Source organism: Leptinotarsa decemlineata, unplaced genomic scaffold, assembly GCF_025532065.1.
Source record: "Leptinotarsa decemlineata unplaced genomic scaffold, Ldec_3_MD MMD2_tig00000654_RagTag_RagTag, whole genome shotgun sequence".
In the NCBI taxonomy this organism is placed as follows: domain Eukaryota; kingdom Metazoa; phylum Arthropoda; class Insecta; order Coleoptera; family Chrysomelidae; genus Leptinotarsa; species Leptinotarsa decemlineata.
Window position 1 is genome coordinate 83,567 of NW_027412553.1, and position 27,500 is coordinate 111,066.

Consider the following 27,500-nt stretch of genomic DNA (forward strand, 5'->3'; position numbering starts at 1 on the left):
TTAACTCCTCCAGTAGCGGGTGCGCTTTTTCGGGCGGCTTTAGTAGCCAACTGTTTTCTAGGGGCTTTACCTCCGGTAGATTTGCGAGCTGTTTGCTTTGTACGAGCCATCGTATACGAATAGTTCCTCAGTCGAACGACAAATACTGATTAGTGAGCCTTCACGATCGGTCGTTAACAGTTTTATTCAGGTATAAGGATAGGGAACTTCTACCATTGGTTGAATCGAAGAAAGTGGGCGTGTCCCCCCAAAAACAAGACAAAACCAGCTTTCCAGCGCCGACGGCCTTCAGTTGTTCTCGAGCATTCGAAGTAGTAATAACGTATTTCGCTCGTACTTTTTTTCTCTATAATCTTCCGTTTGTATTACACAAAATGACTGGTAGAGGAAAAGGAGGAAAGGGATTAGGAAAAGGCGGAGCAAAAAGACATCGCAAAGTGTTGCGAGATAATATTCAAGGAATTACGAAGCCTGCCATCAGAAGATTAGCTCGTCGTGGAGGTGTAAAACGTATATCCGGATTGATATACGAAGAAACTCGTGGAGTACTCAAAGTATTTCTCGAAAATGTTATCAGAGATGCGGTAACATATACAGAACACGCCAAAAGAAAAACCGTCACGGCCATGGACGTAGTATACGCTCTCAAACGTCAAGGGCGTACATTATATGGTTTCGGCGGTTAGATTCATATTCCGACGAGAAATTTACAAAAAAAAAACGGTTCTTTTCAGAACCACAATTTGTTTTCAAAACGAATTCGATTTATATACTTTACTTTGGTGTGAGTAATAATTAACGAATTACCAAATTAAATTCGAACGATATACCCATCTAATTTTAAGCATTATCTGTCATTCTTTTGATTACCTGAATAATTGCTTCATTTTATCCTGTATACTTAACGAAATTATTAATTTCAACCTTACTACATCTGTATACGAAGAAGAAAAGAGAAGAACGATCTGTACAATTAGATTATATACCACTCGGTTTCTAAATCTATAGGACAGGGAAGCTACTGGTATCTAGCTAGCTAGCTAGGTAGCTCCCAAACTATTCAATTATTCACCAATAGAAATTACATATGAAACTTTTCTGAAACGCCGCTTTAAAACGCGATACCATTTGTACGTAAAGAAAAAATTGAAAAAATGAATATTCATAAACTGATCGAAGGTTAATGAACCACTGTCCAAATATTATTGTTTTATGCTTATAATATTCATCTATCCCATTTCACAAATTACTATGAATAATAATAACAACCTATTTTTATATACTCGTCATTCATTTCTGCAGATATTGAAATGTATGTATGCATTCATCTATGCTATATAATTTAATTAGGTATAATTTTTTTTTGTTTTCATTTATTCATTCCAATTTACTCATGATTGTCTATATTGTAATTCCACGAACAAGAATGTATAATATTTCTATGGATATTGTTATGTTTATTCATTTGTATACCTAAATCTGATATTACTGCATACATTTTATTTTCATCACGAATAAACGTACAGACATTCTGATATTTGATTTCAGCAAATAGAAATCACTTGTTTCGGCACGAAAATAAGAAGTTGAACAATAATAATATTATTAATCATGTATACATGTATACGTAAATATGCGCAAGCAAGAAAGAAACAATCGCATATCGTGCTGCGTCAACAATTGTATCGAAAAGCGATGACAAGAAAATAAAAAAAAATATATGCAATTGTCGAATTCATTAGAGAAAATCGTTGTGGCCCTGATAAGGGCCGATATTTTATTTGTCGCTTTCCTCTCTCAGGAAATGTGTACTTATGCCTTCTTTTCGGTTTTTTTCGGTAACAAAACCGCCTGAATATTGGGCAAAACACCACCTTGAGCAATGGTTACTCCTGATAACAATTTATTGAGTTCTTCGTCGTTTCGAATGGCCAGCTGTAAATGTCTAGGAATGATACGGGTTTTTTTGTTATCGCGAGCCGCATTACCGGCCAATTCCAAGACTTCAGCTGCCAAATATTCCATTACTGCGGCTAAGTAAACCGGGGCGCCGGCACCAACTCGTTCGGCATAATTTCCCTTACGAAGGAGTCGATGAATACGTCCTACTGGGAATTGGAGTCCAGCCCGACTGGAACGGGACTTTGCCTTTCCCTTAACTTTACCTCCTTTTCCACGTCCAGACATGTCGAATCGTAGATTAGTATTATATATCGGATAAATTTAAAGAATTCACTGAGAATTATTCGATGTTGCTCTAACAGTAGCTTTCTATACAATGATTTCTATATAGAATCGACCTGTATTAATACCGTCCTACCGACCAATGGGCGTTCTCGAACGCTCAACTTTCCGGTGGGCGGAGCCTACTAGAGTTCCAGTTACTATCTGAAATAGTGACGACAGAGTGGCGTCTTTTACACACCACATTCGACATCGAGAGCTCGTAGAGGCAACATCGACTAGAAGTGAAAGTTTACCTGTGAAGGACCACCTAAGGAGGCAAACTGTGAAGTGTTTAAGAGACACACAAACAACAGTTCTTATCAGAACTGATAAAGAGAATTCAGTTCTTCTTAGAACTAAATATAATATTAGAATTTTAATCCACTTATTTTCAGGGAGTCCACTCCACACAGACCATAAAAAATGGAAGCTGAAAACAAAGCTCTAAAAGAAGACAACGCAAAGCTAAGAGACACACTGGACAAGCTGGTCAGCCAAATGGCTGACATGAACAAGAAATTCGACCTATTACTGGCCGAAAACGCAGCCCTCAGAAGAAGGCAAGAGGATAGGACAAAACCTGCCGAAAAATCGCAGGAGAAGAACAAAGAAGAAATCAAAAGCAAAGCCCCAGCAAAACCAAAACAAGAGGAAAAAGAAAAAGACAAGAAAATAGACACCGCCGCCATCAAGGAAACGGAAAAAGAAAAAGAAGCCTCCCAGAAGAGGCAAAGAAAGCCTGAAAACACCACAGATACGGAGACAGAAGACGGATTCGAAAAGGCCGAAACGAGAAAGGCGAGGAAAGCAAGGAAGAGAACCTCGCGACTTGTCGTATTACAAAAGAAACCGGAGGAAACGGAAATGGAGACAGAGGAAACAACAAAACCGGAAGAGACGTCCATTACTGGGAACATACCAGCAATCGTACCAACCGGAGAACGTAAAACTCCGGAGGTCCCAGTCTGGCCAACCCCCAGGCAAACCGAGGACAGGCCAAGCGAACAAGGAGGATCAACAAACGCGGATACGCATCCAAAACAGGCAAACCCCATGTCACCACCACCGATAGTTGTCCATGACAGCAAACGGTGGAACGAAATTTCTAGAGGTCTCGAAGCCCGTAAAATAGGATATAACAAGGCAAGACTCACTAGAGACGGAATCTACATCTACGCAAACAACGAAGAAGAGTGGCGCAAAGCCACCAGATACATGGAAGAATTCCGCCTGGAATTCCACACGTTCACCCTTAAGAAAGAAATCCCACTCCACGCAGTGATCCGGGGGATACCGGAGAACGTGGAGGACGCGGACGTCGCGGCAGATCTCACCAGACAAGGTTTTGAGGTTCTGGAATGTCACAGAATGACGTCCAGAAAAACCAGACAAATTCTGCCACTATTCCTGGTCAAAGTGCCGAAAGACCAGGACAAAATATACGCATTGAGAACATGCGTAAATCTGATCGTGCGGGCGGAGCCGCAAAGAATTAACAAAAAAGAGATAAGGCAGTGCCACCGTTGCCAGTACTTCGGGCATGCACAGAGATGTTGCCACGCAACCGCACGTTGCGTAAAATGCGGTGAACAACACGAGACTAGAGAATGCCAAAAGCAAAGGGAAGAGCCGGCCAAATGCGCAAACTGCCTGGGTGCGCATCCGGCAAGCTACAGGGGATGCAGAATGTTCCCCAAACCAAGACCCTCGCAATCAACAGGAAACAGGCCTCGACAAACGGAGAGTCAGAGGCCCCGGCAACAAACAGCTCAGAGAAAGCCAGCACCAAAGGCACAACAAACCGGAGGAAACGAGCTGATCCAAATTCTAGGAAATCTGACGACTGAGCAGCAAAAGATCGCGCAAGCGGTCTTAGCAGCCCTAATCCAAACACCCGGACGACAGTAATGCCAGCACGAGTGCCTGGAAGACTAGTCGTAGGATCGTGGAACATCAACGGTTTCACAGAAAGAAGAAACGAGCTACTGGAGCTACTATCGCGCCTAGAAATAGACGTCATGGCGCTCCAGGAGACACGGATAAGAAGCGAAAAGAGCTACCGCATCCCAGGATATAACATGTACAGGACAGATAGGCCAGGGGGGCGCAACGCCGCGGGAGGCGTTGCGCTACTAGTCAAAACAGACCTAGCGCAAAACGAAGAAAGAAGACCGGAAACCCAAATCGGCGAAGCAGTAGCAGTTAGAGTCAACGTGAGACGCTACGAGCAGCTGAAAATATCGTCGGTATACCTACCCCCGCAAGGTAGAAGAATAGAAAGAACCGACTTGGCAGAATTATTCCCAGATCACCATCCCACAGTGGCCATCGGCGACTTCAACGCAAAGTCGCCAGACTGGAACTGTAGGTTCGCAAACACAAGAGGCAGAGATATAGTAAGATTACTAGACGAATTTGAGGACACCGAGGTAGTAGCACCGAACAGCCCAACGTACTACCCGCAAGCAGACGCAGTCCCAAGCACTCTTGACATCGCGCTAGTACAAAACATCGATACTACGGAGATGGAAGTACTAGAGGAAGGGTCGTCAGACCACAACCCCATCCTATTCACAATAGGAAGGGGAGAAGTGGAAGCAGACAACCCAACGAAGCGAATCATAGACTGGACAAGATTCCAACGAACCATACACGACGCGCTGGGTGAGATACCACGCATCGAAACAAAAACAGATCTGGAGAACGCCACGGACCAGCTTCAGCAGGCGATCACACAAACAACGGAAAGAAGCGCGAGGGAAGTCCCAGCCACGCGCTTTAACTTCCAAGAGCACCTTCCACCAGAAACGATGGAACTAATCAGAATAAGAAGACGCCTGAAAAGACAGTACCAAAGAACACGTGCACCGATGGACAAAAGGTGCATGAATAGAGCAAACAGGATACTGAAAGAAGAGCTGAAAGCGATCCGAGAAAGACAATGGACCACCCGTCTGGAAGAGCTGGCCACAGAAGATAGATCTGCGTGGCAAATGCAGAAGAAACTTAGGAACGGACCGCGACAACCCTGCCCACCAATACACGGCGAGCAAGGAATAGTCTACACTGACCAGGAGAAGGCGGAAGCATTCGCGGACAACTTCGAAAGGCAGTGCAAAGAGAATGACGTCCCGTTCACAGACGAGGTAGAGGAAATAGAAAACCAGGTGGAAAGAACGGTACGGAGGCTCAACCGACGAACAGATAATGCGCAACCCCTGGCCCCGACATCGCCTGAGGAAGTGAAAGACATTCTGAGGCACCTTATCACTCGGAAAGCACCAGGCCCAGACAACATAACAAATAGAGCACTGAAAGTGCTGCCGCGAAAGGGTATAGCAGCCATAACCAACATCATAAATGCTATACTCAGACTGCAACACTTCCCGTACCAGTTCAAAGAGGCAACGGTAATCCACATACCAAAGCCCAAGAAGAACCACCTGTTTCCAGCGAACCACCGGCCAATAAGCTTACTGCCATCCATAAGCAAAGTGGCGGAACGCGTCATCCTGAAGAGACTGGAAGAACAAACCAGAGAGTTAGGGATCCTCCCCAACGAACAATTCGGTTTTAGATCAGAGCACTCAACAGAGCTACAAGTCCTGAGGGTAGTGGAATTTGCGACAGAAGGCTTCAACCTTGGCAAAGGACACAACACCGGAGCTATCTTCCTAGACGTCTCCAAGGCGTTCGACAGAGTTTGGCACGACGGGCTACTAGCCAAGATGAGCGATTTCGGATACTCCAAACCAATGGTAAGATTAATCCAGTCTTTTCTAACTGACAGGCGATGCCGATGCAGAGTAGGAGACGAATTATCAACAGTTCGACTACTGGAGGCAGGAGTCCCGCAAGGTGCAGTCCTTTCGCCACACCTCTACTCCGTATACACGGCAGACGTGCCCAAGCCAGAGAACAACTTTAACAAGTTGGCACTCTACGCGGACGACACGGCCCTGCTGGCGAGATCTAGGAGTCAAGCACTCGTAACAAGATACCTGCAACAACAGGCAGACAGATTAGAGGAGTGGGCTAACCTGTGGAAGATCAGTATCAACCCTGACAAGAGTCAGGCGATACTGTTCACCCGCAGGTTCGTACAACCGGAAGGCAACGTCATCTTCAACGGACAAGAGATTCCGTGGACAAACAAAGCAACATATCTCGGGGTCATCCTAGACAAGAAGTTAACATTCCAGGAACACGTACAACAGAGAATTGGAATGGCCAAACAGGCCAGAAGACGCCTGGCGCCGATCATAGGAAGAAGTAGTAACATGGCACTGAAAGTCAAACTACTGATGATCAGAACGATCCTAATGCCTATAATTCTGTACGCATGCACTGCCTGGGGCCAGTGCGCGCAGACACACAGAAAGAAGATCCAAGCATTTATGAACACGAGCGTAAGGGCCGCCGTAAATGCACCGTATTACATCCCGAACAGATTCATATACAGGGATCTAGGACTGGACACGCAGTATGTGGACGTGTATATGAGAGAACATGCAGAAAGCACGTTCGATAGAATCAGATCGCATTTAAATCCAGCGTTTCGCGATCTACACGATGCGTTGAACATGGATGACCCCAGGTTCCGAGAAAGGGACAAACATCCAAGGCCGACAAGACAAAATCAGAGACCGCCCCCACGAGTCGCCGTCAGGCGGCTCAGGCAAGTATAAAAATCTTAAGTGTATTAACCATATATTCTCTTACAGGAAAACCGCGATCCAATTTCAAAATCACATTTCTCAGCTTCACTGGGAAAAGCCCGACTATTACAACTATGGCCGCCGTTAGCTTTGGGGGCCCCCATGCAAAAATTCAATTAGGAATACCGCGACAAACAAGAGCCAAATAAAATTTAAACCGAGAAGATAGATAGGGAAATAAAAGCACCTAAAGGCTGGTTTCCAACCAAAAGAGGTTAGATATCAATCTTGCTGAAGTGCCAGCAGCTGGATTGAGGACCGTTTCCTTATGAAACGGGGGTGGAAGGAAAGGGTCGCCAGGTCCAAACCTGCGGAAGCATTTCCGTAAGGAGGGAGCTTGCGACCTGGGCACACAACCCGGGAGAGCGTCTTTTACATTGAGTCGAAAGCAAACCTGCACGATAGTACTTGTTTGTTTGATATTGACGAAATTAAATTTTCAGAATGCCACCCAAAGCTAGTGGAAAGGCTGCGAAGAAGGCCGGAAAGGCCCAAAAGAATATATCGAAGACCGATAAGAAAAAGAAGAGGAGGAGGAAGGAAAGTTACGCAATTTATATCTACAAAGTATTGAAACAAGTCCATCCCGATACCGGAATATCCAGTAAAGCGATGAGCATCATGAACAGTTTCGTAAATGATATATTTGAGCGTATCGCAGCGGAAGCCTCCCGTCTTGCTCATTATAACAAGCGATCGACTATTACGAGCAGAGAAATTCAGACTGCAGTACGTCTGTTACTTCCTGGTGAATTGGCGAAGCACGCCGTCAGCGAAGGCACCAAAGCAGTTACGAAATATACCAGTTCGAAATAATTTACTTATTCCGGTCTACGATATACATTCTTAAAAAAAAACGGTTCTTTTCAGAACCACAAAATATTTATGAAAGAATTCTTACAATATCGTTTCGACGCTGAATGATAATTTATTTTTGCTAGGGCGCTAGGTCTCACTCGGTTGGGTTGCCTTGTTATCAGTACATTGTTACCTCCTTTCGTGAAACGCGCGATGATAATAAATAATTTTGCCACCTATATTTAGATGGTGCTTACCTACCTATCAACCTAAAAAGTTAACGTTCGTTACTGTTATACTAGTCATGTACTCTATTACTTATGTTATTTTTTAACGTGTTTTTTATTTACGTGCTAATATGTTGTCTAAAAACGTTTATGATTAGCATTTCTGATTTCGACTATAACATTGACGATTTATATATTTCGGGTGGGGGTGGGTGTGTATTACTCCGTTATAGATAGAGCTCACAGTATCGTCGTTCGTTCGTTCGTTCGTTCGTGTTGTAGTATCGACCTTTTTATTGAAAGTATATTACGATGATTATATCTTATCGAATATAACATTAATAACGTTCGTTATTATTCGAATGCCGTTTTCATCGAACACTTTTATAGGGATAATTTTTGAAAATGTTGATGCTATTAGAAGCGTCGGTTCTTGGTTATAGTCGTGTATGAAGGTAGACACGAGGTCTCTTCGATGCCCCTATTCACTCGTGTATTTATCGAGTATTATCGGCTAATGTATCATGTTTCTATAGACAGTCGCGCCTATGATATTTATTCGAAGGTTCCTTCCAGATCATCGATTACGAGTATTTTCGGAAAGGAATTGTCTGGAGTTACGTCAAAATCATCAATACTTCATATTTCATTGTAATTTACTGTGAGTTGTCGAGGTTTAATATTAGCTTTTTCTTATCAGAAAATATTTTCGGAATACGTAGAATCTATCCACGTTATTGTGCTAGTCGAAGTCTAAATAGGAAACCGGCATTGATTTCGTAAAGAAGTTGATGCGAACATTTCGACAGCAGAATGGAAGCCGTCAATATCGTGTCTAACGAGAATGTCGAGCGTTCAGTCTCCCGTCCGCCTGTGCTTCGACCCAGAATATTTAAACAAACGGAACACCAGAGGACTACATCATTCTCTCTAGACGCCTAACGAGTGTAGCATCTATCTTCCGAGAATATATTGTCAGTTGTTTTTTTACTATGGCAGACATAGAAAATCAGAATTCTTCGGCTTCGGCTAATTCATCTTCGTCGCCGCAGGCACAGTCTACTGCGAAGAAAGAAAAGAAAGTTAAAAATCCAAGAAGTAAACCTTCTCACCCACCTACGTCGGAAATGGTTAATAACGCTATTAAAGGATTGAAGGAACGGGGTGGTTCCTCTTTACAAGCCATAAAAAAATATATTGCGGCGAATTATAAGGCTGACGCAGAAAAAGTGGCACCTTTCATCAAGAAATATCTTAAATCTGCGGTTGCTTCCGGATCATTAGTACAAACTAAAGGAAAAGGTGCATCGGGGTCGTTCAAATTGGCATCGGCATCTTCTGGTTCGGCAAAACCGTCGGCTACCGAAAAGAAAACGTCCGGTACGGCCGGTGCGAAGGCCAAAAAAACTCCCGTTAAACGCGTAGCTGGTGAAAAAGCTAAAACCGGCAAGAAGGCTGCTGCATCACCGAAAGGTAAGAAAGCCTCTCCGGAAAAGAAAGCGGCTGCCGCAGCCAAGCCTAAAAAGGTAACTGCCGAGGATAAAAAGACCGTCGCTTCTAAGGTTTCGTCCGCGACTTCTGCTAGTAAAACCAAGTCTCCTTCGAAAGCAAAGAAAACTAACAAAGGACCAACAAAAAAGCCGAAAGCACCCAAACCGAAAACCGCGAAAGCGACCCCTGCATCGGCATCTTCTCCGAAAGCCAAAAAAGCTGCCTCTCCAAAAAAGAAGAAGTAAATTCTTCTATCAGTTGACTTCTCTCTCCGGCGACGAAGTCTAAGAAAACAAATGGCCCTTTTCAGGGCCACAATTTTTTTTACAAGAATTCGTATATAATTCAACTGTCCAACAAATATATAAATAAATAGTCAGAACTACCTACCTAGCCTATCCCTATAAACAGAAAAAAAATAGATAAATAATATTTCTTCCGCCGCCGCCGCCGACTATCGAATTGATATGAATCGAATAATTTCGTAAAAGAGTAAAAATTAAAAAATATTGCTCTGTCTTTCTATTTCATTGAAATATGTCTTGTGAACAGTTGACTTATTTTCTGATATTGGGATCGTTTCAGGAAAATGAGTCAAAATCATTTCGAGATTTCCAAACTAAGGGTGTTCCATTTGAGAAATCACTGATTTTTATATCTTCAGAATTACTCATCGACTCCTAATACCTCGTTCATCATTTTGGAAATGTTACTCCTCCTACAAGACGACGGAATGTAATATTTTGATGAATCAATAATAGCTTATGTATTCTATGAGACTTGTTTTCAATTTTATAGGGAAATGGCTCGAGAACCGAATAATACCTACTTTTTCTGTATAAACGATCGAATATCTCGAGAACGATTCATTTTTGGTATAGGGTATATTACAAAAAGTCACTCGAGATTTATGCCAGGTATTCAAAAATATGAATCAGAGGAAATTTACGAAAAGATGGTGATGTTATGAGCGATCTTTCATTCAGTGATCGCTTGTTTTTCGTTATTTATCTCAGCCGTTTCTAAAAATGATCTTTTCGAAAGATTCGTTTCGGAAAGTAAAAAATTTCAGTATTATAATCCATATTTGGATCATACTGAACATGTTCTGCAAACACCCGTGATTTAATATTTACGTGATGCGAGTTATTGAAAATATCATACATTCATTCATTCATTCATTCATATCTATCGATAAACGAATTCTTTCATCAATTGCATTTTGTGGTTCTGAAAAGAACCTTTTTTTTGTATATATTTTCAATATATATTGGGATATATATATATGAAATTAAGCTCGTTCTCCGCGTATTCTCCTTGCTAACTGAATGTCTTTGGGCATAATGGTAACGCGCTTGGCGTGAATGGCGCACAAATTCGTATCTTCGAAGAGTCCTACCAAATACGCCTCGCTAGCTTCTTGCAAAGCCATGACGGCTGAACTTTGGAATCGTAAATCGGTTTTGAAATCTTGAGCGATTTCTCGAACTAAACGTTGAAAGGGTAATTTCCTAATCAACAATTCAGTACTCTTCTGATAACGTCGAATTTCTCGGAGAGCAACAGTACCGGGTCTGTAACGATGAGGTTTTTTAACACCTCCCGTAGCCGGTGCACTTTTGCGAGCTGCTTTAGTAGCTAATTGTTTTCTCGGAGCTTTACCTCCAGTCGATTTACGAGCGGTCTGCTTGGTACGAGCCATTTTCAAAACCTATTGCGAATTGTAACGAACGAAATGTATACCGAACGATAGACGGACAACATATGAACTGAGTCGGCTTATACACGCCAACTATTATATACCATCTAGACGAGACGCCATTGGTCCGATTTCCAGTTGTGGGCGGAGTCATGAAATTTAACAAAACCCGACCGATGTAGAGAACTCGGCGTGGACGAAATTTTCAAATCGCGATCCATTTTTTTGTTTAAAATCGAAGTTTGTGCCCGGCTAGGCAAATGGGTTCAAACTTGGTCGCCGAGTCTCCCAGAAAGACCAGAGCCGAGAGTCCCCTTGACTCTCGGAGGATCTTAGTTCAGCCGGGTCCCCTTTCGGTACCGACTGCACCTTGCACACTAGTAGTCTGAGTTGAATTTGGTTTTCTTTTAGACAAAGATCCGAGTTATTATTATCTCCCTAATTTTATCTAAAGCTAAACAAAAAAAAACGCGGGGGTACGGTGAGACACCACGTTGGCCGCTAGGACCGGTCTCAGAGGTTCCCTACCGATCCCTATCTATACGACACACAAAACCCGAAGTGACCTACCTAGTGTTCCTATCACCGAAGGTGTGAACAGTCCCCGGGGACTCAAGGGCTTTTAAGCCGCCGAGCGTCAATGCAATGAGAGCTCCCTCGTGGAAACTCTCGTAGACGGCTCGGGTAGGCGTACCTCCGGCTGTATTCACTGTTGGTGCAGTCAATACGGCGACGGAGGCCTTTTCCTTGGAAGTCCCACGTTGAATCCCGGTGTCCAGGCAGGTACCACTAAAGTTTCACTAAGGAGAAAGTCAATTATAGTTCAGCACTCACCAGGTCTAGAAGATGGCACTCGAATTCACTTGTTTCGAACTAATAAGTTCGGATTCAGTTTAGTTTGTCTTGACAAAGACAGGTTTGTGTGTTTCACTGTGTGTGATGCTTTACGAATTCATTTGGGAAGTAATTTTTGTTTAATTACTTCCCACACACTTGGCTCGGTATAGCCTTTGTCAACTACCGTTATATACAATGCTTCTTGCAACCAATACCCAAGAATTTACAGTTGAACCGGTTATTTCACAGGCGAAAAATTCTCCAACAATTATACTCCACTGAGTAACAGATTTTTCTCTGCAAAAATCCGACACTTCGGATTTATCAGGAGAATTACAGCTACGAATGCTTTCTTAACAGAGCAATTCTAATCTCACAACCGCTTCAAACTCACGAAATCACAGTATAACTATTATAAGTGTAACTCAATGCAAAATCTTAACTAGCAAAAGACTGTATAGAAGTCTCGCGTCTGAACTGAAGGCTAGCCAGAACAGAAGTCAGGACAGAAGTGAAGTAATCGTGATTTCGTGATTTCTTAAATACGAAATGAGCGAGGGAATTCTCGCGCGTGGTTGGCTCGCGTCAGCTCCGCCTACTTCACCGCGAGAGCGCACGCTAAAATGAATTTTTCTCGGTTCCTGAACGTTGACTATATCAGCGTTTAGGGTACCGTCCGCCGTTTCGACTTAGAATTATTTCGAACGAATTTTTATTTGCATGTTTAATGCTTGAAATATTGTTAAATCTCATCGGGTTTCGATGAGATTTCACGGTAATGTTTAAGTTTTATTAGAAAACGAATTTTTTATATTTTTGTGATTCTTGGGTATTGGTGACACCCCCCTGACCTAAGAAGTTGCATAGCTATCCGAGATCAAGTGCATGAGAAGCAATTGCTTTTTCCTTTATTTTTTTTTTTCAAAACATATTTACAAGATTAATTTATATACAATAGTTCCTTATTCTATATTTACATGATTTTCATTCCCCTATAAACTAACTTACACTACTATATACATATCAGGGTATCATTGTCGTCTTCTAACTCCACTCCTGACCTACTATATACATTATGAAGACGTTCTAAACCTAGTTTATTTCCGCATGCCTTGGATCCAAGTTATCCTGTCCAGGCCTCGGCGGTGGTGCTATTCTAAGGTCATCCACATGGATCACTCGGTCTTGACCGCCCCTATTCACCAAATAGGTGCTGGCCCCTAACCTTTCGACTACCCGGGAGGGAACCGACCAAGTCTGGCCGAAATTCTTCCGAATAACGTCGGAATTTCGGCACAAGACCCAGTCGCCTGGCCGGAAACTTGTCTTGGTTTGAGTCTCTTTATTTGGGAATATCTTTTCGCGGTAGCGTTCCGCCATCAGATTTGCTTGGTCAATCCGCGTGTCTCTATTACGATTTCGGGTCTGTCTATTCCTTTGCGCGGGAGTCGCCCACTCCCCAGGTCTTGGGAGGTCGTAACCGAGGAGGAGCTCACTAGGTGACATACCTGTGGACGCATTCACCCTGGTGCGGAGGTTAAAAACAACTTCAGGGACGTGTTTTTCCCACTCAGTTTCAGGCCGGTCGATGAGAGCTGCTCGGAGCATTTTCTTAACTTCCTGCACTCTCCTCTCGACCGGGTTGGCCTGCTGATGGTAGGAAGGGCTCATTCTGGAAGTGAAGTTGAATCTTTCACAAAACCTCTCCCACGCGGCCCCCAGGTACATCGTGGCTCCGTCGGTTACTACTACCTCCGGGAATCCCCATCTATTGAAGACTTCCTCCAATAGAAACTTAATCATCGTATTCGCCTGAACACTGACGTAAGCTTTTGCTTCCGTCCACTTTGAGAAGCAGTCGACAGCGATTATCAAATATTTATTCCCGCTTTCTCCTGCAGGGTACGGGCCGAGGACGTCCACCGAGACGACCTGCCAAGGTCTCTCAGGCTCGAGAGGCCTCTGTCCTGCAGGGGTTTGTGGTTTCGCGGCTTTGGTAGTAGCGCAAGTCAAGCAGGTGGTGATATACTCCCTAGCTTGCTTGCGCATATTCGACCAGTAGAAGTGTCGACCTATCTGATTCACTGTTTCATCAATTCCGGGATGACCACCTTCATCGTGGTATTTTTTTACAATAACATTCCAGCATCTCCTGGGAACGAGTAATCGCTTATGTTCCCCCCCCGGTCCTATGTAATATAAGAGATCGTCTTCCATTCTAAAATCGCTGAGGATCCGCTGCTCGTAGGAATTTGGTTCAGGATTTGCGCGCGCTCTTTCAATGCGCATCCTGAACCGCCTTATTCCTTCACAGCCCTTTTGCTCCTCGGCGATCTGTTCAAACAGAGTTCTCATTTCTGTCAGACTTTCGACTTCATGATATAGTGCAACCATGTCGCACATATTGAAAATTTCGGCTACTTCGTCAATTAATTCAAAAACTAGTTCATCTGTTATTTCTGATTCTGGTTCTCTATCCAGATGCGGGAAAAACATCCTTTCAGACTCTTTTTCCAAATCCGCTTTGGTGGCTTCCTCCACAGGATTCCGCGAAAGGAAGTCGGGGAGCTGATTTAACTTCCCCGGAACATGGACTATTTCAAAGTCGTATTCCTGTAACAGGAGGGCCCACCTTGTTAACTTGGCTCTATCATCTTTCATTCGGTTGAGCCAAGTTAATGCCGAACTATCTGTTAGCAAGGTAAACCTCCCATCTTGCAAGTAGTGCCGATACTTCTTCACCGCCCACACTACCGCTAGACATTCAATTTCATTTATGTGATAGCGTCGCTCAGTATCATTCAACTTAGCGCTACTGTACGCTATCACATCTCGAACTTCGGGAGTTTCACCCTGCTGAAACAGTACAGCCCCGATACCGACCTGACTTGCATCCGTTTGCAAGTAATACGGCCTGGTCGGATCGGGTCGTGCCAGGTGTAACGGCTTCGACACAGCGGATTTTATACGCTGGAAACTGTCCTCCGCATCCGGATTCCATCTAAATTTTTTCTTTTTGTCAATGAGGTCGGTCAGCGGGGCTGCCAATTCCGCGAAATTGGGAATATACTCGCGCAGCCAGCCCGCGGTACCCAGGAAACCCCTCAACTGCTTCACGGAGGTTGGAGTAGCGAAATTTTGTACATTCAAAACATGACTCTCCTGGGGAGAATTACCCGTTTCGGATATCACCCTCCCCAGGTAGTTCAATGTTGAGGACCCAAATGTGCACTTCCCCGGGGAAAGCCACAACCCGTGCGTCCTCAACCTCTCCAGTATCCTGGTCAGATGATTTACGTGCTCCTCGATATTATTGGAGTAAACAATAATGTCATCCAGGTAGACTTTACAAAACTTGTCTACCAGGCCCGCCAGTACCTCAGACATAAGTTTTTGAAAAACGGCTGGCCCGTTTTTCAGCCCGAAGCTTAGTACCTTAAATTCATACACTGACCCATCGGGTCCCCCAAAGGCAGTGTACTTCCTTGAATCTTTTTCAAGCGGGGCTTGCCAAAACCCATTTCTCAAGTCTAAGGTACTGAAGATTTTGGCCTTCCCCATTTCCCGAACCGTCTCCTGAATCGGGGGAAGGTGTGGGGCTTCTGACACTATTAGTTTGTTCATTTGGCGGTAATCCACGCAAAATCGCAACTTTCCGCCTTTCTTAGGGACCAAGACTACTGGAGAGCAATACGGGGACGTGCTCCTCGTAATTACACCTGCTTCCAATAATTTATTAATCTCTTCATGCACTATCCGTTTCCGTTCTTCGGACATTTTGGCATACCGCATCTGACGGAAGGGTCTCTCCTCCTTCACTTGAATTTTGTGTAGGATCGCCTTCGTCTGCGGTTGCCTGATCGTTTCCTCGAAGACATCTTTGAATGCTTCGAGGACTGGCATTATTGCCGATTTGGTTTTTAGGTCGAATTGGCTGTCTTCGAGCTGCAGTGTCACAGCATCTTTAGGTGTCCTTCTAAGGGTTTCCCCGTGAAAGAACACCGACAACCTGGGAGCCTTTCCGAAGTAAATCGTGCCGCGGCCGATATCCAAACTCGCTTCCTGCTCTCTCAGAAAAGGCATGCCCAAAATGACCTGCTCGTGTAGGTCCTTCAGTACTGTGAACTTCAAAGAAAATTTCCTTTCTTCAATCTCCGCGTTCACAGAAATCTGACCTACACTTCGGCTCACGTTATTTGAGCACCCCATCTGTACTATTCCCGAGTTAGGAAGATTCTCCAGGTTCCTGTGCGATAGCACATCGGCTCGCACGAAGTTACTAGAGGCCCCAGTGTCGATTAACGCTGTCACTGCCTCGTCATCAATGTTTAGGGAAATCCGGGGGAGGGTTCGCCCCAGAGTGGGTTTGTGTTCCCTCATAGGGTAACAACTCTCAATGAAATTATTTATACAGGGAAAATTTTTTTTTAATTCGGCGGTTTTTTCATTGTTCTTATTGTCGATTAACTCGCACAGGCCGCCACCAACCGTGCCTGTGCGGCTGCCTAGTTTTCCGACCTTTCCGGCTGCTCGGAGATCGTATTCACGCTTCTCCTAGGCAGAGATCTATCCCGATTTTCAACTCTGTTGTTCCGGGCTGAAGATATCCCTTGTTGGGATGGTTGCGGCCTAACGTATTCATTCCGACCTTGAGGTGGAATATATCTCGGCCCTGTCTGTGAATTTACAGTACTGTTACCTTCAGCACGGCCTCGACTCGGATTACCACCTACGTTAGTGGCCGAACTATTATTCTTCTGCTTAGAGAGGTCTTCCTCTATGGCAGTAGCCTCTTGTAACAACACTTCCAGATCTCCAGGAGTACCTCTCCTGAAGAAGCATCGCACTTCTGGGCTTAACAAATTTATTATTACTGGAAGGATAGACCTCTCTTCCATGCCAGGAAATAGTCTTCTCGCCAGGCTAACCTTTTCGATGATGAAAACATCTGTTTTCGCATTCTTCCCCTGTTTCTCTCCGTAGAACTTCGCTGTTAGCCTAGCTAACACTTCGGAGCTATTATATCTATACATAATCCGATTCACCAGAGTGGTCCAGCTAATTCGGGTATGTTTGTATACAGCTGCCCACTCTGCCGCTTTGTCTGCCAACTGGCCAAACAATATTCTTACCCATTCACCTTGGGGAACGCTACATCTACGCAACTCGTTTTCAAGTTGGTTGATGAACTCTTCCGGATTCTCATTTTCCAATCCAGAGAACACCGGCAGACTTTGTTTGTCTAGCCGGCATCCCTGACTTAGATTCTGTCCTTGACTAATAGCTGTCAGCAATACTGTTGCCAGTCTATTAATCGGGTCGTTATTGTCGACTACTTCCATATTATCTTCTGGGCGCCATCGAGTTTGGTTATTGAGGCTTGAACTCGAAAATAGCCTATTATTCTCAGCGAACTTTACGTTGCTGCTCTCCTTGTTCACATCCTGCGAATATTCGCCCTCACTGACGACTTGGTAAAAATCTCCGTGTGCGTCTCGGAAAGTTTCTCCCTCATCCTCAGAGCTCACGTTCACGAGTGACGCAAACGGATTTGATGCCACAACGCTACTTTCTCTATTTATTTCGCTATGCGAAATTTCGGCCCCACGGTGGCCAGCGCCATGTAGAGAACTCGGCGTGGACGAAATTTTCAAATCGCGATCCATTTTTTTGTTTAAAATCGAAGTTTGTGCCCGGCTAGGCAAATGGGTTCAAACTTGGTCGCCGAGTCTCCCAGAAAGACCAGAGCCGAGAGTCCCCTTGACTCTCGGAGGATCTTAGTTCAGCCGGGTCCCCTTTCGGTACCGACTGCACCTTGCACACTAGTAGTCTGAGTTGAATTTGGTTTTCTTTTAGACAAAGATCCGAGTTATTATTATCTCCCTAATTTTATCTAAAGCTAAACAAAAAAAACGCGGGGGTACGGTGAGACACCACGTTGGCCGCTAGGACCGGTCTCAGAGGTTCCCTACCGATCCCTATCTATACGACACACAAAACCCGAAGTGACCTACCTAGTGTTCCTATCACCGAAGGTGTGAACAGTCCCCGGGGACTCAAGGGCTTTTAAGCCGCCGAGCGTCAATGCAATGAGAGCTCCCTCGTGGAAACTCTCGTAGACGGCTCGGGTAGGCGTACCTCCGGCTGTATTCACTGTTGGTGCAGTCAATACGGCGACGGAGGCCTTTTCCTTGGAAGTCCCACGTTGAATCCCGGTGTCCAGGCAGGTACCACTAAAGTTTCACTAAGGAGAAAGTCAATTATAGTTCAGCACTCACCAGGTCTAGAAGATGGCACTCGAATTCACTTGTTTCGAACTAATAAGTTCGGATTCAGTTTAGTTTGTCTTGACAAAGACAGGTTTGTGTGTTTCACTGTGTGTGATGCTTTACGAATTCATTTGGGAAGTAATTTTTGTTTAATTACTTCCCACACACTTGGCTCGGTATAGCCTTTGTCAACTACCGTTATATACAATGCTTCTTGCAACCAATACCCAAGAATTTACAGTTGAACCGGTTATTTCACAGGCGAAAAATTCTCCAACAATTATACTCCACTGAGTAACAGATTTTTCTCTGCAAAAATCCGACACTTCGGATTTATCAGGAGAATTACAGCTACGAATGCTTTCTTAACAGAGCAATTCTAATCTCACAACCGCTTCAAACTCACGAAATCACAGTATAACTATTATAAGTGTAACTCAATGCAAAATCTTAACTAGCAAAAGACTGTATAGAAGTCTCGCGTCTGAACTGAAGGCTAGCCAGAACAGAAGTCAGGACAGAAGTGAAGTAATCGTGATTTCGTGATTTCTTAAATACGAAATGAGCGAGGGAATTCTCGCGCGTGGTTGGCTCGCGTCAGCTCCGCCTACTTCACCGCGAGAGCGCACGCTAAAATGAATTTTTCTCGGTTCCTGAACGTTGACTATATCAGCGTTTAGGGTACCGTCCGCCGTTTCGACTTAGAATTATTTCGAACGAATTTTTATTTGCATGTTTAATGCTTGAAATATTGTTAAATCTCATCGGGTTTCGATGAGATTTCACGGTAATGTTTAAGTTTTATTAGAAAACGAATTTTTTATATTTTTGTGATTCTTGGGTATTGGTGACACCCCCCTGACCTAAGAAGTTGCATAGCTATCCGAGATCAAGTGCATGAGAAGCAATTGCTTTTTCCTTTATTTTTTTTTTTCAAAACATATTTACAAGATTAATTTATATACAATAGTTCCTTATTCTATATTTACATGATTTTCATTCCCCTATAAACTAACTTACACTACTATATACATATCAGGGTATCATTGTCGTCTTCTAACTCCACTCCTGACCTACTATATACATTATGAAGACGTTCTAAACCTAGTTTATTTCCGCATGCCTTGGATCCAAGTTATCCTGTCCAGGCCTCGGCGGTGGTGCTATTCTAAGGTCATCCACATGGATCACTCGGTCTTGACCGCCCCTATTCACCAAATAGGTGCTGGCCCCTAACCTTTCGACTACCCGGGAGGGAACCGACCAAGTCTGGCCGAAATTCTTCCGAATAACGTCGGAATTTCGGCACAAGACCCAGTCGCCTGGCCGGAAACTTGTCTTGGTTTGAGTCTCTTTATTTGGGAATATCTTTTCGCGGTAGCGTTCCGCCATCAGATTTGCTTGGTCAATCCGCGTGTCTCTATTACGATTTCGGGTCTGTCTATTCCTTTGCGCGGGAGTCGCCCACTCCCCAGGTCTTGGGAGGTCGTAACCGAGGAGGAGCTCACTAGGTGACATACCTGTGGACGCATTCACCCTGGTGCGGAGGTTAAAAACAACTTCAGGGACGTGTTTTTCCCACTCAGTTTCAGGCCGGTCGATGAGAGCTGCTCGGAGCATTTTCTTAACTTCCTGCACTCTCCTCTCGACCGGGTTGGCCTGCTGATGGTAGGAAGGGCTCATTCTGGAAGTGAAGTTGAATCTTTCACAAAACCTCTCCCACGCGGCCCCCAGGTACATCGTGGCTCCGTCGGTTACTACTACCTCCGGGAATCCCCATCTATTGAAGACTTCCTCCAATAGAAACTTAATCATCGTATTCGCCTGAACACTGACGTAAGCTTTTGCTTCCGTCCACTTTGAGAAGCAGTCGACAGCGATTATCAAATATTTATTCCCGCTTTCTCCTGCAGGGTACGGGCCGAGGACGTCCACCGAGACGACCTGCCAAGGTCTCTCAGGCTCGAGAGGCCTCTGTCCTGCAGGGGTTTGTGGTTTCGCGGCTTTGGTAGTAGCGCAAGTCAAGCAGGTGGTGATATACTCCCTAGCTTGCTTGCGCATATTCGACCAGTAGAAGTGTCGACCTATCTGATTCACTGTTTCATCAATTCCGGGATGACCACCTTCATCGTGGTATTTTTTTACAATAACATTCCAGCATCTCCTGGGAACGAGTAATCGCTTATGTTCCCCCCCCGGTCCTATGTAATATAAGAGATCGTCTTCCATTCTAAAATCGCTGAGGATCCGCTGCTCGTAGGAATTTGGTTCAGGATTTGCGCGCGCTCTTTCAATGCGCATCCTGAACCGCCTTATTCCTTCACAGCCCTTTTGCTCCTCGGCGATCTGTTCAAACAGAGTTCTCATTTCTGTCAGACTTTCGACTTCATGATATAGTGCAACCATGTCGCACATATTGAAAATTTCGGCTACTTCGTCAATTAATTCAAAAACTAGTTCATCTGTTATTTCTGATTCTGGTTCTCTATCCAGATGCGGGAAAAACATCCTTTCAGACTCTTTTTCCAAATCCGCTTTGGTGGCTTCCTCCACAGGATTCCGCGAAAGGAAGTCGGGGAGCTGATTTAACTTCCCCGGAACATGGACTATTTCAAAGTCGTATTCCTGTAACAGGAGGGCCCACCTTGTTAACTTGGCTCTATCATCTTTCATTCGGTTGAGCCAAGTTAATGCCGAACTATCTGTTAGCAAGGTAAACCTCCCATCTTGCAAGTAGTGCCGATACTTCTTCACCGCCCACACTACCGCTAGACATTCAATTTCATTTATGTGATAGCGTCGCTCAGTATCATTCAACTTAGCGCTACTGTACGCTATCACATCTCGAACTTCGGGAGTTTCACCCTGCTGAAACAGTACAGCCCCGATACCGACCTGACTTGCATCCGTTTGCAAGTAATACGGCCTGGTCGGATCGGGTCGTGCCAGGTGTAACGGCTTCGACACAGCGGATTTTATACGCTGGAAACTGTCCTCCGCATCCGGATTCCATCTAAATTTTTTCTTTTTGTCAATGAGGTCGGTCAGCGGGGCTGCCAATTCCGCGAAATTGGGAATATACTCGCGCAGCCAGCCCGCGGTACCCAGGAAACCCCTCAACTGCTTCACGGAGGTTGGAGTAGCGAAATTTTGTACATTCAAAACATGACTCTCCTGGGAGAATTACCCGTTTCGGATATCACCCTCCCCAGGTAGTTCAATGTTGAGGACCCAAATGTGCACTTCCCCGGGGAAAGCCACAACCCGTGCGTCCTCAACCTCTCCAGTATCCTGGTCAGATGATTTACGTGCTCCTCGATATTATTGGAGTAAACAATAATGTCATCCAGGTAGACTTTACAAAACTTGTCTACCAGGCCCGCCAGTACCTCAGACATAAGTTTTTGAAAAACGGCTGGCCCGTTTTTCAGCCCGAAGCTTAGTACCTTAAATTCATACACTGACCCATCGGGTCCCCCAAAGGCAGTGTACTTCCTTGAATCTTTTTCAAGCGGGGCTTGCCAAAACCCATTTCTCAAGTCTAAGGTACTGAAGATTTTGGCCTTCCCCATTTCCCGAACCGTCTCCTGAATCGGGGGAAGGTGTGGGGCTTCTGACACTATTAGTTTGTTCATTTGGCGGTAATCCACGCAAAATCGCAACTTTCCGCCTTTCTTAGGGACCAAGACTACTGGAGAGCAATACGGGGACGTGCTCCTCGTAATTACACCTGCTTCCAATAATTTATTAATCTCTTCATGCACTATCCGTTTCCGTTCTTCGGACATTTTGGCATACCGCATCTGACGGAAGGGTCTCTCCTCCTTCACTTGAATTTTGTGTAGGATCGCCTTCGTCTGCGGTTGCCTGATCGTTTCCTCGAAGACATCTTTGAATGCTTCGAGGACTGGCATTATTGCCGATTTGGTTTTTAGGTCGAATTGGCTGTCTTCGAGCTGCAGTGTCACAGCATCTTTAGGTGTCCTTCTAAGGGTTTCCCCGTGAAAGAACACCGACAACCTGGGAGCCTTTCCGAAGTAAATCGTGCCGCGGCCGATATCCAAACTCGCTTCCTGCTCTCTCAGAAAAGGCATGCCCAAAATGACCTGCTCGTGTAGGTCCTTCAGTACTGTGAACTTCAAAGAAAATTTCCTTTCTTCAATCTCCGCGTTCACAGAAATCTGACCTACACTTCGGCTCACGTTATTTGAGCACCCCATCTGTACTATTCCCGAGTTAGGAAGATTCTCCAGGTTCCTGTGCGATAGCACATCGGCTCGCACGAAGTTACTAGAGGCCCCAGTGTCGATTAACGCTGTCACTGCCTCGTCATCAATGTTTAGGGAAATCCGGGGGAGGGTTCGCCCCAGAGTGGGTTTGTGTTCCCTCATAGGGTAACAACTCTCAATGAAATTATTTATACAGGGAAAATTTTTTTTTAATTCGGCGGTTTTTTCATTGTTCTTATTGTCGATTAACTCGCACAGGCCGCCACCAACCGTGCCTGTGCGGCTGCCTAGTTTTCCGACCTTTCCGGCTGCTCGGAGATCGTATTCACGCTTCTCCTAGGCAGAGATCTATCCCGATTTTCAACTCTGTTGTTCCGGGCTGAAGATATCCCTTGTTGGGATGGTTGCGGCCTAACGTATTCATTCCGACCTTGAGGTGGAATATATCTCGGCCCTGTCTGTGAATTTACAGTACTGTTACCTTCAGCACGGCCTCGACTCGGATTACCACCTACGTTAGTGGCCGAACTATTATTCTTCTGCTTAGAGAGGTCTTCCTCTATGGCAGTAGCCTCTTGTAACAACACTTCCAGATCTCCAGGAGTACCTCTCCTGAAGAAGCATCGCACTTCTGGGCTTAACAAATTTATTATTACTGGAAGGATAGACCTCTCTTCCATGCCAGGAAATAGTCTTCTCGCCAGGCTAACCTTTTCGATGATGAAAACATCTGTTTTCGCATTCTTCCCCTGTTTCTCTCCGTAGAACTTCGCTGTTAGCCTAGCTAACACTTCGGAGCTATTATATCTATACATAATCCGATTCACCAGAGTGGTCCAGCTAATTCGGGTATGTTTGTATACAGCTGCCCACTCTGCCGCTTTGTCTGCCAACTGGCCAAACAATATTCTTACCCATTCACCTTGGGGAACGCTACATCTACGCAACTCGTTTTCAAGTTGGTTGATGAACTCTTCCGGATTCTCATTTTCCAATCCAGAGAACACCGGCAGACTTTGTTTGTCTAGCCGGCATCCCTGACTTAGATTCTGTCCTTGACTAATAGCTGTCAGCAATACTGTTGCCAGTCTATTAATCGGGTCGTTATTGTCGACTACTTCCATATTATCTTCTGGGCGCCATCGAGTTTGGTTATTGAGGCTTGAACTCGAAAATAGCCTATTATTCTCAGCGAACTTTACGTTGCTGCTCTCCTTGTTCACATCCTGCGAATATTCGCCCTCACTGACGACTTGGTAAAAATCTCCGTGTGCGTCTCGGAAAGTTTCTCCCTCATCCTCAGAGCTCACGTTCACGAGTGACGCAAACGGATTTGATGCCACAACGCTACTTTCTCTATTTATTTCGCTATGCGAAATTTCGGCCCCACGGTGGCCAGCGCCATGTAGAGAACTCGGCGTGGACGAAATTTTCAAATCGCGATCCATTTTTTTGTTTAAAATCGAAGTTTGTGCCCGGCTAGGCAAATGGGTTCAAACTTGGTCGCCGAGTCTCCCAGAAAGACCAGAGCCGAGAGTCCCCTTGACTCTCGGAGGATCTTAGTTCAGCCGGGTCCCCTTTCGGTACCGACTGCACCTTGCACACTAGTAGTCTGAGTTGAATTTGGTTTTCTTTTAGACAAAGATCCGAGTTATTATTATCTCCCTAATTTTATCTAAAGCTAAACAAAAAAAACGCGGGGGTACGGTGAGACACCACGTTGGCCGCTAGGACCGGTCTCAGAGGTTCCCTACCGATCCCTATCTATACGACACACAAAACCCGAAGTGACCTACCTAGTGTTCCTATCACCGAAGGTGTGAACAGTCCCCGGGGACTCAAGGGCTTTTAAGCCGCCGAGCGTCAATGCAATGAGAGCTCCCTCGTGGAAACTCTCGTAGACGGCTCGGGTAGGCGTACCTCCGGCTGTATTCACTGTTGGTGCAGTCAATACGGCGACGGAGGCCTTTTCCTTGGAAGTCCCACGTTGAATCCCGGTGTCCAGGCAGGTACCACTAAAGTTTCACTAAGGAGAAAGTCAATTATAGTTCAGCACTCACCAGGTCTAGAAGATGGCACTCGAATTCACTTGTTTCGAACTAATAAGTTCGGATTCAGTTTAGTTTGTCTTGACAAAGACAGGTTTGTGTGTTTCACTGTGTGTGATGCTTTACGAATTCATTTGGGAAGTAATTTTTGTTTAATTACTTCCCACACACTTGGCTCGGTATAGCCTTTGTCAACTACCGTTATATACAATGCTTCTTGCAACCAATACCCAAGAATTTACAGTTGAACCGGTTATTTCACAGGCGAAAAATTCTCCAACAATTATACTCCACTGAGTAACAGATTTTTCTCTGCAAAAATCCGACACTTCGGATTTATCAGGAGAATTACAGCTACGAATGCTTTCTTAACAGAGCAATTCTAATCTCACAACCGCTTCAAACTCACGAAATCACAGTATAACTATTATAAGTGTAACTCAATGCAAAATCTTAACTAGCAAAAGACTGTATAGAAGTCTCGCGTCTGAACTGAAGGCTAGCCAGAACAGAAGTCAGGACAGAAGTGAAGTAATCGTGATTTCGTGATTTCTTAAATACGAAATGAGCGAGGGAATTCTCGCGCGTGGTTGGCTCGCGTCAGCTCCGCCTACTTCACCGCGAGAGCGCACGCTAAAATGAATTTTTCTCGGTTCCTGAACGTTGACTATATCAGCGTTTAGGGTACCGTCCGCCGTTTCGACTTAGAATTATTTCGAACGAATTTTTATTTGCATGTTTAATGCTTGAAATATTGTTAAATCTCATCGGGTTTCGATGAGATTTCACGGTAATGTTTAAGTTTTATTAGAAAACGAATTTTTTATATTTTTGTGATTCTTGGGTATTGGTGACACCGAGTTCGGTGTAGAACTTTAGTCGAAGTCTGTCGTTAGTATCACTAACAGTATTTCATTCGTATCGTGCAGTATATAATTTATTCTTAACATTCGAAATGACTGGTCGTGGCAAGGGAGGTAAAGGTTTAGGAAAAGGAGGAGCGAAACGTCATCGTAAAGTATTGCGTGATAATATCCAAGGAATAACGAAACCTGCCATTAGAAGATTAGCCCGTCGAGGTGGTGTTAAACGTATTTCGGGTTTGATATACGAAGAAACTCGTGGAGTACTCAAAGTATTTCTCGAAAATGTTATCAGAGATGCCGTAACATATACCGAACATGCGAAACGCAAAACCGTCACAGCCATGGATGTTGTATACGCCCTGAAAAGGCAAGGTCGAACCTTGTACGGATTTGGCGGTTGAATTTAATGCCTCCCCCTGTATTGTCCTTACCGTTTCCATAAAAAAAAGGTTCTTTTCAGAACCACAAAAGCTTATGAAATGAATTCGTGTGTATTTTTTATATTTTTGAAGTAAGTCTCAGGTCAAGAAAGTAATACAAATCATGAAATTATGAAACAACAAAATTTAATTGACGCTCCGGAGGGGCGACTTCATTGATGATTCCAGTGGCGCATTTGCTTTTTCAGCTGCAGGAAAACCCGGAAAAACCTGCAGCAGCAGCAAGCACCACATCATGTGAACATCTTGATCTACTAATGTCTTCTCTTTTATAAAACAAAATGTAGGGTATCTCCAGAGACTACAGTAAATTTAGAACATCGCCAGAACACTTAGTGACACGACTATCGTCAAACTTAATCGACCTCTGCCCTCCGGTAGCAAGCAGAATATCGGAAGCGTGAAATAAAAATTTGAATTGGAAATTTTGGCGAAATAACCCGAACGGAAAGTGTAGTGAAAATATAAAAGATAACGGAAAGTGTAGTGAAAATATAAAAGATAACGGAAAGTGTAGTGAACGTTTACCTCTGCCTTCCGCGAACAAGCAGAATATCGGAAGCGTGAAATAAAAATTTGAAATGGAAATTTTGGCGAAATAACCCGAACGGAAAGTGTAGTGAAAATATAAAAGAAAACGGAAAGTGTAGTGAAAATTTAAAAGTAGCGGAAAGTGTAGTGAAAACATAAATATACCGGAAAGTGTAGTGAACGTTTACTTCTGCCTTCCGCGAGCAAGCAGAATATCGGAAGCGTGAAATAAAAATTTGAATTGGAAATTTTGGCGAAATAACCCGAACGGAAAGTGTAGTGAAAATATAAAAGATAACGGAAAGTGTAGTGAAAACATAAATATAACGGAAAGTGTAATGAAAGTTTACCTCTGCCTTCTGGGAGCGAGCAGAATTTCGGAAGCGTGAAGAAAATATTTCAGATGGAAACTTTGGCGAAAATAATCGTGAACGGAAAGTGTGGTGAAAATATAAAAGTATCGGAAAGTGTAGTGAAACATAAATATAACGGAAAGTGTAATGAAAGTTTACCTCTGCCTTCTGGGAGCGAGCAGAATTTCGGAAGCGTGAAGAAAATATTTCAGATGGAAACTTTGGCGAAAATAATCGTGAACGGAAAGTGTGGTGAAAATATAAAAGTATCGGAAAGTGTAGTGAAAACATAAATATAACGGAAAGTGTAATGAAAGTTTACCTCTGCCTTCTGGAAGCAGCAGAATTTCGGAAGCGTGAAGAAAACATTTCAGATGGAAATTTTGGCGAAAATAAATCATGAACGGAAAGTGTGGTGAAAATATAAAAGTATCGGAAAGTGTGGTGAAAATATAAAAGTATCGGAAAGTGTAGTGAAAACATAAATATAACGGAAAGTGTAATGAAAGTTTACCTCTGCCTTCTGGGTGCGAGCAGAATTTCGGAAGCGTGAAGAAAAAATTTCAGATGGAAACTTTGGCGAAAATAATCGTGAACGGAAAGTGTGGTGAAAATATAAAAGTATCGGAAAGTGTAGTGAAAACATAAATATAACGGAAAGTGTAATGAAAGTTTACCTCTGCCTTCCGCGAACAAGCAGAATATCGGAAGCGTGAAATAAAAATTTGAAATGGAAATTTTGGCGAAATAACCCGAACGGAAAGTGTA

General features: G+C 44.1%; 4 protein-coding genes across 4 annotated transcripts in view; 1 reads left to right on the top strand and 3 right to left on the bottom strand.

The window, feature by feature from the left end:
• The window catches only part of LOC141482013 (histone H3), a 771-nt gene extending 342 nt beyond the window's left edge, over window positions 1-429 (bottom strand). The window contains exon 1 of the mRNA XM_074174592.1: window positions 1-429. This exon is cut by the window's left edge and continues 342 nt beyond it. Coding sequence (XP_074030693.1) covers window positions 1-110 — 110 coding nt within the window. The 5' untranslated portion in view covers window positions 111-429.
• Window positions 430-1,650: 1,221 nt separating this feature from the next.
• On the bottom strand, window positions 1,651-2,362 carry LOC141482000 (histone H2A). Its single transcript, XM_074174578.1, has one exon. It carries the CDS (start codon window positions 2,185-2,187, stop codon window positions 1,813-1,815), a length of 375 nt encoding a protein of 124 aa, XP_074030679.1. The 5' UTR covers window positions 2,188-2,362; the 3' UTR covers window positions 1,651-1,812.
• A 4,954-nt stretch (window positions 2,363-7,316) lies between these two features.
• LOC141482001 (histone H2B) lies at window positions 7,317-7,824 on the top strand. Its single transcript, XM_074174579.1, has one exon. The coding sequence runs from the start codon at window positions 7,389-7,391 to the stop codon at window positions 7,758-7,760; it is 372 nt and encodes a 123-aa protein (XP_074030680.1). The 5' UTR covers window positions 7,317-7,388; the 3' UTR covers window positions 7,761-7,824.
• A 2,852-nt stretch (window positions 7,825-10,676) lies between these two features.
• On the bottom strand, window positions 10,677-12,753 carry LOC141482002 (histone H3). Its single transcript, XM_074174580.1, has one exon. The coding sequence runs from the start codon at window positions 11,160-11,162 to the stop codon at window positions 10,752-10,754; it is 411 nt and encodes a 136-aa protein (XP_074030681.1). The 5' UTR covers window positions 11,163-12,753; the 3' UTR covers window positions 10,677-10,751.
• Between the last annotated feature and the right edge of the window lie 14,747 nt (window positions 12,754-27,500).